General features: G+C 32.7%; 1 protein-coding gene and 1 long non-coding RNA gene across 2 annotated transcripts in view; both read left to right on the top strand.

Annotated features, from left to right (window-relative positions):
* Positions 1 to 8,093, top strand: LOC111695219 (uncharacterized). The gene is made up of 4 exons (XR_002763814.1): positions 1 to 33; positions 391 to 532; positions 2,315 to 2,397; positions 7,864 to 8,093. It is a non-coding gene; the product is annotated as an uncharacterized LOC111695219 (long non-coding RNA).
* A 2,447-nt stretch (positions 8,094 to 10,540) lies between these two features.
* The window catches only part of LOC111695217 (lisH domain-containing protein ARMC9), a 9,745-nt gene continuing 4,832 nt past the window's right edge, over positions 10,541 to 15,453 (top strand). Inside the window, exons 1-10 of the mRNA XM_023464443.1 lie at positions 10,541 to 10,561; positions 12,302 to 12,437; positions 12,820 to 12,914; positions 13,446 to 13,520; positions 13,622 to 13,810; positions 13,870 to 13,956; positions 14,051 to 14,286; positions 14,460 to 14,526; positions 15,018 to 15,088; positions 15,149 to 15,230. Of these exons, the coding sequence (XP_023320211.1) occupies positions 10,541 to 10,561; positions 12,302 to 12,437; positions 12,820 to 12,914; positions 13,446 to 13,520; positions 13,622 to 13,810; positions 13,870 to 13,956; positions 14,051 to 14,286; positions 14,460 to 14,526; positions 15,018 to 15,088; positions 15,149 to 15,230 (1,059 nt within the window). The remainder of the gene's footprint in view (positions 10,562 to 12,301; positions 12,438 to 12,819; positions 12,915 to 13,445; positions 13,521 to 13,621; positions 13,811 to 13,869; positions 13,957 to 14,050; positions 14,287 to 14,459; positions 14,527 to 15,017; positions 15,089 to 15,148; positions 15,231 to 15,453) is intronic.

Genomic DNA, 15,453 nt, shown 5'->3' with positions numbered 1-15,453 from the left:
GAGGACGAGGAAATTTTCCAATCCATTAACAAGGTAATTTCAAGAATAAACAAAAATCATTTTTTAAAACATTTTTATATTATTCTCTGTGACCAGAAGAAAAAAACTGAATGAAAGAGAGTTTTTAAATTTTAAAAGGGAGTGCATAGGACGACCCCTGAGCATAACTTTTTTAATATTTAATAAAATCTATCTGCAACGGTTCTTACCAAACCAGAAGAGGGAGCCGGCTTTCTCTGGCACAGCTGCATATGCGTCGAGCATTGTTGCAGATGTCTCTTTTCAACAAATATTTAGAAAAATAATCTGATTTTGATTCATTTAAAAATAGTCAATCATAGTTTAGTTCTTAACTTCCCACAGCGTGCTTCTATACATTATGTTTACCAGGTTAAGAATCGGAAAAGCTTGCTCCAAGAGTGTAACTCCTATATAAAGGAGTACCTGGAGAGAAACCAACTCCTACGAACTACTCGGGAGTTTGAGCGAGAATGTTCTGAACTCCAGCTTCCACTCCCCCGGATTATCAGTGGTTCGTCTCACGTTTACAATTCTTGGTTCAGAATGTTACAGTTTAAACAGAAGTATTGGGTCGGTTTTATCAAAGCCAATTAAGAGATGTAAAACTGTCTGTTTGAAACCCTATGCATCAATTGCATTTGGTTCTTTTATTTTCTCCATATGTAAATAATTACTCGCATTTTTAAAAAAACAATTTATCTATTCTGAAATTTAGACGAAAAAAAACTCTTAATTTTTAATTTTTTTATTTTTCAACAAAGGTTTACAAATAATATGATATACCATGGTTTAATGAAAGTGAGGATGATTTCTTTAAATACTTCCCTCTTTTTCAAGATTAAAGAAAATGTTTAAACAGGTTGATTTTCCTAGTTTGACCAACCAACAAGATGTCTTACCAGTTTATTTAATCAATGGAGAAACTTCCCCCAAACCCTGGTTCCTTCATATCCTCAGTTCCTTCAGCTTAGACCGGAGACAGACAACCAGTACTCAAAACAAGACCTGGAGAAATACCAATATCGGAGTAAACTAGACTAAACCTGGGGTAGAAATCGACACTGTGTCATTGTAATATCTAGATATGAGTAAACCATAATGAGATTAGAAGAACACTAAATCAAACCTTGAGCATAATAAAACATAAGAGTAAATTAGGTCAAACTTCAGGTTTCCTGGTACACACCTGGATTATACTATATTTAGAGTAAAACTACTCCAGACCCAGTATACCAGAACTGCTGTACACAAGACTGGACAATCCTTTACTCTACTAGACCTAAAGTGTACCATACTAGACCGTAAGTATACCAGACCATACCTGGAGTATACTATATACCAAACCTGAAGTATACAAGACTAGACCGGAAATATACTAATCCAGACCTGAAGTATACTAGACCATACCAAGGGTATACTTAAAACAGACCTGGAGTATACTATATGTAGACCAGACATGGAGTATAATATACCAGACCTGGAGTAAAGTAGACTAGGCCGAAAGTATACTATTGACCAAACCTTGATTATACTTGATTATTGACCAGACCTGGAGTATACAAGATCAGACCTGGAGTATACTATAGACCAGACCTGGAGTAAAAAAGTCTGGATCTGAAGTATACCATNATAAAGTTTTTTTTCACAAAAAATAATGTTATTATTTTATCATTACTCTATAAGTGACATTAAAGATGGTTAAGTCCGGTTCATTTCAAGAACCTGGCCGACATCTAACCGGTTATAGCGAGCTGTACAGTACACCAAATGATGTGTCATAAGTTTTTAGGTCAAAAAAGTATTATTTTGGAATTTTGTGCTTTCGTCATGGATTTGATTAATATTAAAATCTGGTTTTTGTTTACAAAAACAGGATTATAGTGGATAATACTAATCCTTAATTACAGCGATCTAAAGAATTAAAAAAAAATCATACTTATAAAGGGAGTGTCTGGCGAGACATGGTAGTTGAGCTTAGAATTTAATTTTTTACTGTAGAATTTTTGTTATATTTTTCATCATCGTTATTGAATAATTTTTAAAAAGCCGATTCTCAAAATCATCTCTCCAAAATGAACAATTTATTAGTATTTTAAATATTGAATTTGCGCTCTTGCTGAACAAACATGAAAATGTCTCTACAATACTGCATTATCAGCTCAACTACCATGTATAGCCAGACACTCCCTTTAAACTGAATTTCCCGGAACTAGCTAGTAAACGATTAAGAAAATTTAGTTTAAACACTTTCATTCCGAAATCTATTATCTTTCTAATTTTTTGTATTGTTTAGAAAATGTTACAATAGTAAGCGTGAAAACGATGAATGAACTAATCAATTCTTTTGACTCCTTTGATGAAGATGACTTTCTAAAGGTGAGAGATAAAACAGGTTGAGTACCACACCACCCATGTTCACCACCTGAAAAACAGGACTTTAAATAAATTCTTGCATTTTAAGAACATTTATATTCTGTTCACTTCTTAATTAATTTTGTTAACTATCTAGTATAGTTTAGGAAAAAAATATTAGCAGCTTCTCCGGGTGCGACGATTAGGATATAGTTATAAATTATAAATTATAAAGGGAATACTGTTAAATCATACAATTTTTTCAAGATGATCTTTTACAATTTGTATTAATCTTCTACAGTGAGGAATATCAAGACGACTTTTAGACTCAAGTTATGACTGTAAATATTCCAAAATACATGAGACTTAGCAATTATGCAGTGTAAACAGACCCATTTTCCTGAATAAGTGATTTTAAAAGTTACTGGTGGTTTTTTTGTAAATACATCATAAACTTTTAAGCATTGTTTAATGTCGTATTCTTATTCCAAAGTTTTCTGGGTATCACTGCACTGTATGAAAAACAATAAAATTAGAAAAAAATTTCCTGCAGAAAATGTTCTTGTCCTAATTAGTTTTCAGGAAATCATTAATCTATACTTTGTATAAAAACTCCAGTTGGTCACAGTATCAGGCATTTATATTTATAAATTATCTGCAGTACATACTATTAAACTGGACCTAGTTAAGAAAGTAAATACATGAACCGGTTTATATCTCAGCAGTACGTAAACCTAAATAAATGTTGAATAAGAACTGGTTTTATAGATTGGTTAAACCAATATTTTTGTTAAGAAATAAGTGTTTACATTATTTTTTTATTTTCAATTTCTTGAATTAAGAATCTCTACATCATCTATCTTTACTGTATATATATATATATATATATATATATATATGTTCTCTATCGCTGGCCAAACGGCTGGACCAAATCGGCTAAAAATTTTGAGCAAACCATGGGTACCCCGAGGGGTACTATGGGCTAAAATATTTTGGAAGTTTTTTTAAATTTCACGTGCAAGACCGGGCACATAAGCTAAAATCATGCTTTAGTACCAAGTGCGGGTAAACGGCGGAAGTAAGTATTACTATGAATAATAATATAAACCTGGGCAACACCGGGCACTCCAGCTAGTAAATGTATTTATTCCAAAAAGGAAAATTTTTTTAGAATTGCGGGAAATATTCCCACAATCTTTAATTTTTGAGGTTTTTAAACATTTCCTCCTAAAACACTTAATTTTGTATTTTTCTTATATTTTATAAATTTACTTTCTTATTTACTTAAATTTAGACATAGCTTCACCTAATTTATTAACTATCTTATAAATATAAGTAAGGGTGAAACTATTTGGCACTTTTTTTGATGAAAATTCTCAAATCCACCTTGCAGTTTGCACTAGTTGAAAACTTTTCTTTGATACATTTAAAAAATAGATTTTTTCTTCAGAATTTTCAAACTCGACCTTTTCTTATGACCTCTGATTTTTGATTTACTGAATGAATCTTGAGTTTTTAAATTTTTTTCTTTTTTAATGTTACTTATTATTTACTACTGCATAATTTTTTGCCGGCGCAGAAACGATTAGATTTTTTCGATGAAATAGTTACACTCTTAAAACAGTAGATAATACCCTTGATTTGGTATAATATCACAGGCTTGGAAACCAATAAGGCTGAGTTTTCTCCCCCGGGGGATTCAACTTTTATTTCAAATTTCCCCAGTTATTGGCTTCTTGCTGCGTGGGGATTTCTTGACTGGGGGATTTATTGTGTGAACATAATCAAGGTTTTAAAAGGAGTGATCGGAAATGTATGGTATGTTGAACTGAGAATGTAGTTTCGTGGAGACATTTATTAGGATTCATTTGAGACATATAAAATGTTTTAATAATGTATAATTACTGAGTTTGAGCGCAAAGTCGATGTTCAAAATTTGGGTGGTTACGTTTTGAGAATCGATTTTTTTTAAAATTATATAATAACGACGAAAAACATGTATCGAAAATTCTACAGTAAACCAAATAGATTATCAAGTACAATAGGTGACAACAGAGGAATGTACCAATTATACACGACGTCACAAATGTCAAATATAACAAGGAAAGCGAAATTTTCTCACATTAGTTGACATGTTTTCCAAGATTAAATAAAAAAAGTGTAACAACAGAAAATAAAGAACACATAAAATTGCACTTATTTTACTGTAAGATAAGCACTTTATTCTATAATTATCACTATTATTGATAATTTTGTCGGACACAAAAACTGAATTGACACTTATGACGTCAGAATACAGCTTTATTGAGAGTGTTCAAACTCTACGTTGCTGTCTATTGTACTAGAATCTATTTTCAGTAAACTAATAATATGTTTAGGAACATATTTTCAATATAAATTTTCAATAAATCAATGTTAGAATCAATTATTTCTTTTTCATCATATATTGAATTTCTTATTCTCACGAATTTGTTTGCAGATTTCTACAAATTCTTCAAATGTCGTCTTTTCAATAAAATTCCAAAAAATCTACAGAAAATTTTTGTGAAGAATGAGAGGTTACACAAACTAAGCTGAATAAGATCACTAACTTTTGATGATGAGTGCTAATTTTTATTTTCTCAAACTGTTTCTAAACAATTAATTAGATTACTGTAGAATTTGTGTTACATTCCTTGTCGTCGTTATTTATTAATTTAAAAAAAATTGATTCTCAAAATGTACCCACCCAAATGTACCCACCCAAATGTAACCACCCAAATGTAACCACCCAAATGGATGATTTTGAAAATCGACTTTGCGCTCAAACTCAGAAATTTTAAATCATTAAAGCGTTTTATATTTCTCAATTGAACCCTAAGAAATTTCTCCACAATACTACATTCTCAGTCAAACTATAAAACATTGCCGGTCACTCTCTTTAAAAGTTGATTTATGTCCTTGAATGAGTATTTTAAGTATGTTTTAGTGTGCATCTATATATAAAGTAGTGATATCTGTTTGTTTGTCTGTTTGTAATCATAACTCAGCAACCCAATGACTGATTTTTCTCAAATTTTGATTGGGGAACTTGGGAAACTTTCACGGGGAAAAATAGCTCAAATCATAATTTAAGACCAAGCGCGGGTAAACGGCGGGAGTAACTATGAGTAACCTGGACAACGCTGGGTTCCCAAGCTATTATACATATCATTAACTGTGGAGAGGGGGGGGGCTCTTTCTAAAAATTGAATGCATTATAGGCTTAAAGGGACTGTAAGGATGATTTCAAGCGGCTCACCATGCAATGATGGCAATACCTGACCCACAACGGTACCCTTGAAACCAATATCCGATCAATAATGGGGAACTGTTGTTTTTCTAGTTTGAAATTCTTTTAAGGGTACCACGTTGTGAATCTGGCATTGCCATTTTTGCATGGAGGTCACTTAAAATTACTCTCACAGTCCCTTTAAGCTAGGCTGGAAAAATTGGAAAAATGGCAGAATTTTGTGGTTAACAATGTTTAGTTTATTATCCTTTAAACTTTAATATTAGATTAAAAACTTCTTTTTGCAAACTTAAACTTCTTAGTTCCGCGAACTTAAAAAAAGAAAATGCAAAATTCTATCGCCTTTATTGTGTTATAGTTCCTACTAACTTTGAACAATGTCCTTCCTTCCCGACGTTTTTACTGGTCTGACGTTTGTACTGGTCTGACGTTTGTACTGGGATCCGTCGTTTGTACTGGTCTGACGGTTGTACTAATCTGACGTTTGTACTAGTCCGACGTTTGTCCTGGTCCGACTTTTGTACTGATTCGACGTTCGTGGGTCCGACGTTTGTACTGCTACCTTATAGTTCCTTCTAACTTTGAACAACGTCCTTCCCTCTCACAAATAATTGATGAGAATTGTGAGGAAAATTACATGGAGAGTGGCGAATAAAGGTTTCTAAGAATTATTCACAACAAGTGTCCGAATTTAATGAATTTGAGCCGCGGCTTAAATCTGCCAAAAACCGGTTTCAATTGAGCGCCGGCTTAAATCTTGAAAAATGCCATACAATTTAAATTTAAGCCGCGACTCAAATTCTTTAAATTCGGACTCAGTATCCTTTTAAATCTCACCTTACAGACTCCACTTTTTAGAAGATGATACTTTTTCTAAAATGAGGAAATACAGGCTCTTTTCTTGCTCTAGTTTTAAAAGTGTTCAATGTAAGGTAGAAATCCACGAGTCTCATTCGTTGATGCATTTATAAAGGTTCCAGGGTTCTGTTTACGGTACTTTTAAAATGAAGAATATCTTAAATCACGTAAACTGTCTCTTCAAGAGTTAACAATAAAATATGACTTTTATTATTAAAAATTATTTCAGCAGATGAGACAAAACTCGGCTAAAATATAGATTTTGATGAAATGTGTTGTTCTTATGTATAACTTTCCTACTCCCCCCCCCCCTTAATCCTCATGCTATAAAGCATTATTATGAAGACAATATAATGAATTGCTAATATTAGTTTTATCAATAAAATTTATCAAATTAATGTTACTTTTCTATTTGAACAAACAAATTCAAAATAGACAATAAATATTTTCAAATTATTTGAAATTTAATTCGGGGATTATATAAAAATGATATGCAATAATCCTTTTATTAAACAAAAAACGGATCAGAGTCTTAAATTAAGAATCTTCTGACACGAATGATGCACATAGGAACAATAAGGTTTTTGAAGGGATTTGGTTTTTACAAGTACCACAAATATATGAGAAGTTTTACAAATTTTAAATTGTTTACTCTAAACATTTGCTTTTATACACGATGCCAAGTTTTAGCCCTGAGAAAAAACGAACCGAAAACGAGCATGTTAGAACTATCGTTTTTTGGTTTGTTATTCTTAGGATAAAAATGTTACAAAGGAATTGAGTCTTTGCCACCAACTCTGGTTTTCAAATCCTTATATCTTTGCAACCCAATGTCGTAGACCTTAGATATTTCAAACTATTAATTTTGGTAGATCAAATAATCTAAATTTGAAATATATAAGGGTAACATCATCATGTTGCAAAGATTTAGGTATTAGAAAATAAGAGTTTGTGGCTAAAACTCAATTCCTTTGAATAAAAGAAAACGTTAACAGAATACAGTTTTGAAATGTTGGAAGTTTTATTAACAGTTTTTTAAACGAACCAAAACTATTAACAATCATAGATGCACCTGTCCTGAGCCCAATTAAAAACTATGACGTCAGCTTCGTTATTTCTAATAATTTCTTGTGTTTTTGTCAAATCTTACATCTAACAATCAATGAATTAATTTACGTCTTCCAGTGGGAAAGTGACCGTATTAGAGGTTGGTTAAAGTGCCCGACTCTGCCCGTGGAATTTTAAAAGGTTCCTAACAAAATTTCAACAAATTTAATCCAGGCTCCAGCCGTTTAGCCTGCTATGGCTAACATATAAATATACATATGAGCAAAGAGCTTTATTACATAGATTAAACCTAGGTTTGGGAGAATCCATCCCTGGTTCCCCATGAGCGATCTAGTCAGGTCTTTCTCAAACTAAACTTCAAACTTCATATCTACTTTGCGGTCAAGATGATTCAACATGGAGATATTTCAGTTCAGGAGGGACAGAGTAAGGTAGGTTCCAGGGATACAGAGTAAGCTAGGTTCCACGGATACAGAGTATGGTGGGTTACCGGAATACAGAGTAAGGTAGGTTCCAGTAAGCTAGGTTCCAGGAATACAGATTAAGCTAGGTTTCAGGAAAACAGAGTAAGTTAGGTTCCAGGGATACAGAGTAAGGTAGGTTCCAGGGATACAGAGTAAGCTAGGTTCCAGGGATACAGAGGAAGCTAGGTTCCAGGGATACGGAGGAAACTAGGTTCCAGGAATACAGATTAAGCTAGGTTCCAGGGATAAAGAGTAAGGTAGGTTCTAGCAATAATGAGTAAGTTAGGTTCCAGGGAAACAGAGTAGGCTAGGTTCCAGGGATACAGAGTAAGCTAGGTTCCAGGTATACAGAGTAAACTAGGTTCCGGGGATACAGAGTTAGATAGATTCCAGGGATACAGAGTAAGGTAGGTTCTAGGAATAAACAGTAAGGTTGGTTCCACGAATACATTGTTAGGTAGGTTCTAGGGATACATAGCAAAGTAGGTTCCAGGAATACAGAGTAAGGTTTGTTCCAAGGATCGATACAGAGTAAGGTAGATTCCAGGGATACAGAGTAAGATATGTTTAAGGGATACAGAGTAAGATAGGTTCCAGGGATATAGAGTAAGCTAGGTTCCAGGGATACAGAGAAAGCTAGGTTCCAGGGATACAGAGTAAGCTAGGTTCTAGGAATACAGAGTTAGGTAGGTTCCAGCTAGGGATATAGAGTTGGGTTGATTTTAGGGATACATAGTAAGGTGGGTTCTAGGGATACAGAGTAAGCTAGGTTCTAGGGATACTGAGTAAGGTTCCAGTTTTATTGTTTCAGAGATAGGTTCTGCAGTTACCGTAAGTTAAGCTTTAAGAAATTTTTTTTTTTTATGGGCACGGTTAGGTTAAAAAGTATAAGACGGATAATAAAGGTAGAGCACAAAATAACGTTCTCAAGGAAATAGTATTAACTTAGGTTTCCCCCTTTCTCCCCCTCCCTTGCAATAAACATTGGTCGTATATAAGCTCTGCTCCGCTCACAAAGTATTATTAAAGTAAAATTATTTTGGTAATAAACCTTGAACCAGTAATATCAAGGTAAACCCGGAGTTAGAACTTTTAAACTTTCAACGCAGCATGATTATCTATAATTAAGGAAATTATACGTGCGACAATATCACTCAAAAATAATGCAGGATTACAATTTTTTTATTTCGATTTTTTATATATCTTAATTGTTTTCATCGAATCGATTCTTTGGGCTAGCATAGCAGAGCCCTGTAAATATGTACCAAAAAATGTTCTTGTCTCACCTTTAATTTACGCTTATTTTAAGCTTCAAGCTTAAATAAATTGTAGACGTATTCATTTTACAAAAATGTATAATTTGAAAAAAATATATTGGTTTTCTTCAAATTTCAAACTTCTGGAAACTATTAACAAATTGGACGGTTTTCCAAAGAGATGAAAAGTTTTTTATCAGACTGATAAAAATATCTTAAACTACATAATAACTGTAGAAGATGTTTTTTCACCCAAAGGCGTATACAAGGGGGGCATTGGGGAACAGCCCCTCCCTGAAAATCTATGGTGTCTAGTGGGTTATCAGGCCCAAACGGGTGCTGATGTCATGTTCCAAGTGGTTGGTTATAAAATGATTATTTGACTCAAATTCTTATTTTCTAGTTCTTGCAACCTGATACTTTAAAAGATTTCTATTTATAACTCAGTTGCATAGGTCAGACAGTCAAAGTTTGAAATATTAAAGGTTTCGACATCATTAGGTTGAAAAGTTGGTTCAATCCATTATAGCGAAATTCTAACTCTCAAATTCAACCATTAGGTCATGTGTATACCATACCATATCTACCATAGGCCCCAACAAACAATATCCAAAAACATATATTAAGTAATAAACCGCGAAACCAACAGACAAACACACATTTTGTTCACATTTAACTGCTGTACAATTACATTCTGCTCATGTTGTCTATATTGTAATATAGTTTAGGTCGGGATTATATCTGGGCCGAGCGCTGCGGCTAGGATGGGCCAGTGGGCCGAGCGCTGTGGCTTTTAAACATTTAGTTGTTAAAGTTTGCTTAAGTACTCAGAACTCTGAAGAGTATTACTTCAGGATTAGTCTTTTTTCCCCAATTACAATCTGCCCATGTTTTCTATATAGGTTGGTATTGGGTAAGGCCTCTCTTCTTCAGGGGTGGTCGAGGTTTCGTGATTAAAAAAAATAATTTTATCCCCGAGGTTTCGGGCCAAAATTTGAGTTAGAGCCTTACCACAACACCCTAAGGTCAGATATTTAAAGTTAAGTTAAAAGAATTGGAAATTAGATTTGAGGCGAGTAATCAGTTCCTTTGTCTAATTAAAATTGAGCAAAGATATAAAAACATCCTTTAAGATTTTGTATTTAATAAAATTTAATTTTAATTAAATTGACTTTCAAAATTATCAAAATTTTGCTAAAATAATTTTAAAATATGAGAAAATAAAATTTTAAAAATAGGTTTTCCGGGACATGCTTGGAGGGCGGGGAAGGGTGGGGGNGGGAGAGAAACTCATATTTAAACTTAACTTTCAGTTGCGTATACAGGAATTGTAAGGAATTGAGTCTTTGTCACAAAGTCTGATCTTTCAATCCCTCTATCTTTGCAACCCAATGTCGAAGATCTTGGAAATTTCAAACTATGACTTCTGTTAGATCAAATAATCTAGGTTTACATTATTAGGTTAGATTTAGGAATGAGAAAATTTGAGTTTGTAGCAAAGATTCAATTCCTGCAGGATTTTGGATATGATTGAGTTTAAAATAAAATATACAACATATGTTTATCTGATATTTTAAATATGGAGTTACTTTTTTATAAATCGCCATAATGCTAATAATGTAAACTTTGAAATAATTTTCCTTTAGATTACATTTATCGTTATTCCAGGTCTATTCGTACAAACATGGTGATATTTTTGTACATTTCTTTTATACCCTTTCATGTACATTGTACATTAATGATGAATCAGAATCGAGAAAGACATTATAATAAAATCAATAACATTGTGGACATTCAAATAAACATTTAGTTTTTTATGTTGACATTTTAAAATAGATTTTTTATCATTTATTAGAGTTGCAATAGAATAGAAATAGAATTAGAATAGAAATAGAATAGAATTATCGCCAATCCCCCCCCCCCTGCAATGAATGCCAATGAATTGTTGTATATGAATGCAAAATGTTGTTGCAATTTTAATCAAAAGAAATAATAATTGAAATACAATTGTTATTGAATGAAAATTGTGAAGTTTACAAAAAGTTTAAGGTCATTGAACTTAGAAAATATCATTTATCCAATAACTGTTGAACACTTGAACTTGCAAAACATCATATTTCGGGAAGGAATAGAGAAAGAATAATATATGTATTTGCATCGGGTTTCCCAGAAAAAAAGTTATTGGGGTTTTTTGATCCGAAGTATTGTTTTTTACCTGAAGAGGCGGCAAAATATCAAATTTACGGTTGATGACAATTATGTGTATCTAGCCAATAAAACAAATAATTTGTTAAAAAAGTTTAATTTTTCTTGAGTTTGATTAGCAAATCGGAGAAAAACAAGAAATCGGAATTTTAAAATCTTTATCACTTTTATCTTTTAGATTTTTTTGGAAGTTTATACAGGTCAATCATAAACGAAAAATTTTATATAAACTGCTATTTGTGACTTTCAAAATTTATTTTCATACTCAGCCATATTTCAACCATATTTCTGATGATTTACCCTCTTCCTGACCCCTCCAAATTAAGTTATACACTAGTGTCCAAAGGTTCCAATATTTACACCGGGTTTAACTTTTTCCAAAAATTCACTATTTTTCTGGGAAACCCTGTATTTTATACATTGTACAATTATGTAAAATATATGTGTATATTATACAATATTTATTAATCAATTTATATTTTTTCTATAGTTTATATATTTTGTATTATTAATTTATATCAAATTACATTATTGTAAAATATACACACATTGTAAAATAATGTAAATTGATATAAAATTGTCTAATTTTCTAATTTTCTCAATCTTAACAGGTTTCATTATGGAGGGTTAGTCACGTAACTTCCTTATGATACTATTTACTTTTTCGTCTTTAATAAGTTCTTTCTTTTGTCCCTGATTCCATTATTACTGGAGATTTACTAATCTATTCTAGTGTATAGTGTACGTTTTACAATATTGTAAAATAAATATATCTTTACATATTTAATATATATTGTACAATGTAGAGTATTCGTGAGGTGTGTGGTGAAAGCCTGCTATGCCGTGTAGTTGCAGTACAGTGCCAGGAACTGGTTGGTGTACAGTACAGCAAACTTCTGCGTCAGTATCAACAACTTAGAGATGATCATACTAAACTTATAGGTAAGCACTAGCATACAGTAATAACCAGAAAACAATAAAATATGGATGAAGACTTTACAGCAATACTTCATTGTATTTGATGATGTTAAAATGCGATAAGTTTTCCAGCCACTTATTAGATCACTAATTAAGTGATATGGGTCTGTTTAAACTTATTAGATCACTAATTAAGTGATATGGGTCTGTTTAAACTTCTCAATTGCTGTGTCTAATGTTTTTTGGACTATTTCAAGTCAGAACGTGAGTCTTACAATTGTCTTTCTATTCCAGAGTTTTCTGGTTATCACTGTAGGAAGATAAATAAAACTTTGGGTGAAAATCAAAAAAAAAAAATTTTCTTCATCCTGACAAGCAGTAAATATTTGTGTACTTTTGTATCCAGGAGTAACTACAGAGCTGACCGCAGGACTGGAAGATCTTGCCCGCGCCAGTCTTCTTAACGGTCATCAGTCCAACATCAAATATCAGTGGAAAAATGTAGGTTTTCTCAAACCAAGATTAAAAAATGATACAAAAGCTGCATGATAACAAACAAATCAACAATCTATGAATTTAGTGGTTTCATATTCCGCGCAATATATCTCTGAAGAGTATTTTAAATTAATCCCCTCTGCTTGTGCTTACAACAAGAAGGTGTGACAGTGCAGGACTAATCCAGCAGATACAGACAACATTTCTTGGGTCCTTGGATAAAGTAATCGAGTCTTTGCAAGAAACTCTTATTTGCAACCCATGGTCGTCCACTTTAGATATTTAAAACTTTAAATTCTGATGGATCAAATAATCTAAGTTTGAAATATCAAAGGTATACAAAATCAGGTTGCAAAGATATATGGATTAGAAATTTTAAGTTTGTGAATCAAATATTGTTTACGGAAACATCATATAGAAATAAAAAATGCTACCAATAAATCAATACTTTAGGTTTCATATCTCACACCTCTTTTCATACATCCAATCATTTTCCCTATAAACCCTTTTATTTCACACTAAAGAATGTTATTATAGATGATAGATCGTTGCAATTCGGTTTTTCCAGAACTGTTTTCCGGATCCAATCCTTCTCCACCAACCTGGAGTCAGGTATAAAACCCGGTTCTAACCTGGAGCAAGGTTCAGATATTCTTCTTTCTCTTGAAAAATCAAAGAACTTGATATTTGTTTCTGAATAATAAATATTGCAGAAAAGGGCGCTCAGAAACCTACGGATCCAGGAGAAGGTTGGAACCGCTAGCTCTGATGAGAGGAAGAATCGTATCCCGGAGTACACCTACTCATCCATTCTGGAGATCATTGATTCGGAGAGTATCAGAGAAGAACTCCAGGGACATCAAACCAGAGCTAAACTTCTTCTTCTCCAAGCCTTGAGATGGGTAGGACAAATTTGAATTTAAAAGGTTGCATCTTGTTATAACTAATTAAAATTGTTTAGATGATCACCAAATCTGAACCTGAAGTTAGACTGGAGATAGTTTCAACTTTTCACAAGACTGATTTCCTGGGGCTAGGCAACAACCAGGTTAAATCCCTAGAGCAGATAAACTAAAACTAAAACTGTGAATTCGAATAAAATTGATAAGTTTTTTCTTAAAATCTAAAATTTCTTTTTTCAGTGTCAGGAACGAATCCTTTCTTGTTTTAAACCTTCTGAGCACCTTCCAACCCTGATGCAACAATCTCTAGCTAGGATATTTAATGCTCTGGCCAGCACTGGATCTGGACGCAGCTATATTGCCGGTCACCCTGCTCTACTGGAGACACTAGTCTCCTGCCTGGTAAAGATGAGTTCAAGGATGGAGACACCGATAGTTGAAATGATTGTTGCTACCTTGCAGAAACTTAGTCTTAAGTTAGTTCAAATTAAACATTAACAAATTTCATAATTCAATTAATCCCCCCCCCCTCTCACTTCCTTGAATTCAATTAATCACGCCCCCCCACTCTCACTTCCTTGAATCCCACTTTCAATTCAAAATTGTTTAAATCCAAATCTTTGTTTAATTACTCCTGTGTCTGTTCTAGGTTCGGAGTAAGAAAGAAATTGTTAAAATTGGGTTTAGTGAGATGGTTGGGAGGAGTGTATCTTCAGGAAATTAATTATTTAATTGTTTGATAGATTATTTGATTAATTGATTGATCATGGGCAGAAGTATTCTTATTTTATTTTGGCCAGGTTTTTAAAAAACTTATTATTACTAACAATTGTCTCAATATTTGACATGAAACAATTTTCTAATCTTGCCATTTTCAAATTTAGCTTTCAAAATTACAAGAGATATCAAGAATTTTGTTCAGATTTCATTTATTGAACAAAGTCATGATATTGTCTAATTCTGTACGTAATCCATCATGTCTTTGGTAATTTCTAAGCAAAAAAAAGGACAGACCACATTTTGGAAATGGCGGGATTAGAGTCATTTTGTGATAATAAATGAAAAATATTTCTAAAATTATGTTGCCAAGTTGAATGCCGCAAATTTTTTCTAAGATTAAAGCAATGTATGTAATATATTAAACTAATTTAAAATTTTGTTTGCCAAAAACAAAACAATTTTTTTTTAAATTATATTTTTTCAACAGGATTGGAAGAAGCAACGTCAGTATTCTCTGGAGTACTCTACAGCACTGTTAATGAATCTATGTTTGCACAGGTCTGGATTCTGAATTTTATCTTTTTTATTGAAGTTTCTTCATTTTTTTCTATATTACAGAAAAGGAAAAGAGGATTGTATTCCCATAGCTGAGGAACTATTAAACACTCTTCTAAACCTTGCCTCATCTCCTATCAGTCAGGTTCAGATTATATTTAAGATCAATAATATCAGAAATTCAGACTGCTTCGTAACATTTTAATTGGCATAAAATTTTCTTCCAATGTAGAACCTCTTTTTAATCTCCACTGATTCCCATTTTAACTCATTTAAAATTTTTTTTTTGCTAATTGGCGAAAAACGAAACTGATGGGGTTTTTATAATTGGTTCAGTCCTTAATACCGGCTTGACAAGCCACAAACAA

The sequence above is a fragment of the Eurytemora carolleeae genome, unplaced genomic scaffold (genome assembly GCF_000591075.1).
Source record: "Eurytemora carolleeae unplaced genomic scaffold, Eaff_2.0 scaffold173, whole genome shotgun sequence".
Classification (NCBI taxonomy): Eukaryota; Metazoa; Arthropoda; class Copepoda; order Calanoida; family Temoridae; genus Eurytemora; species Eurytemora carolleeae.
This window is presented reverse-complemented; position numbering and strand designations above follow the sequence as displayed.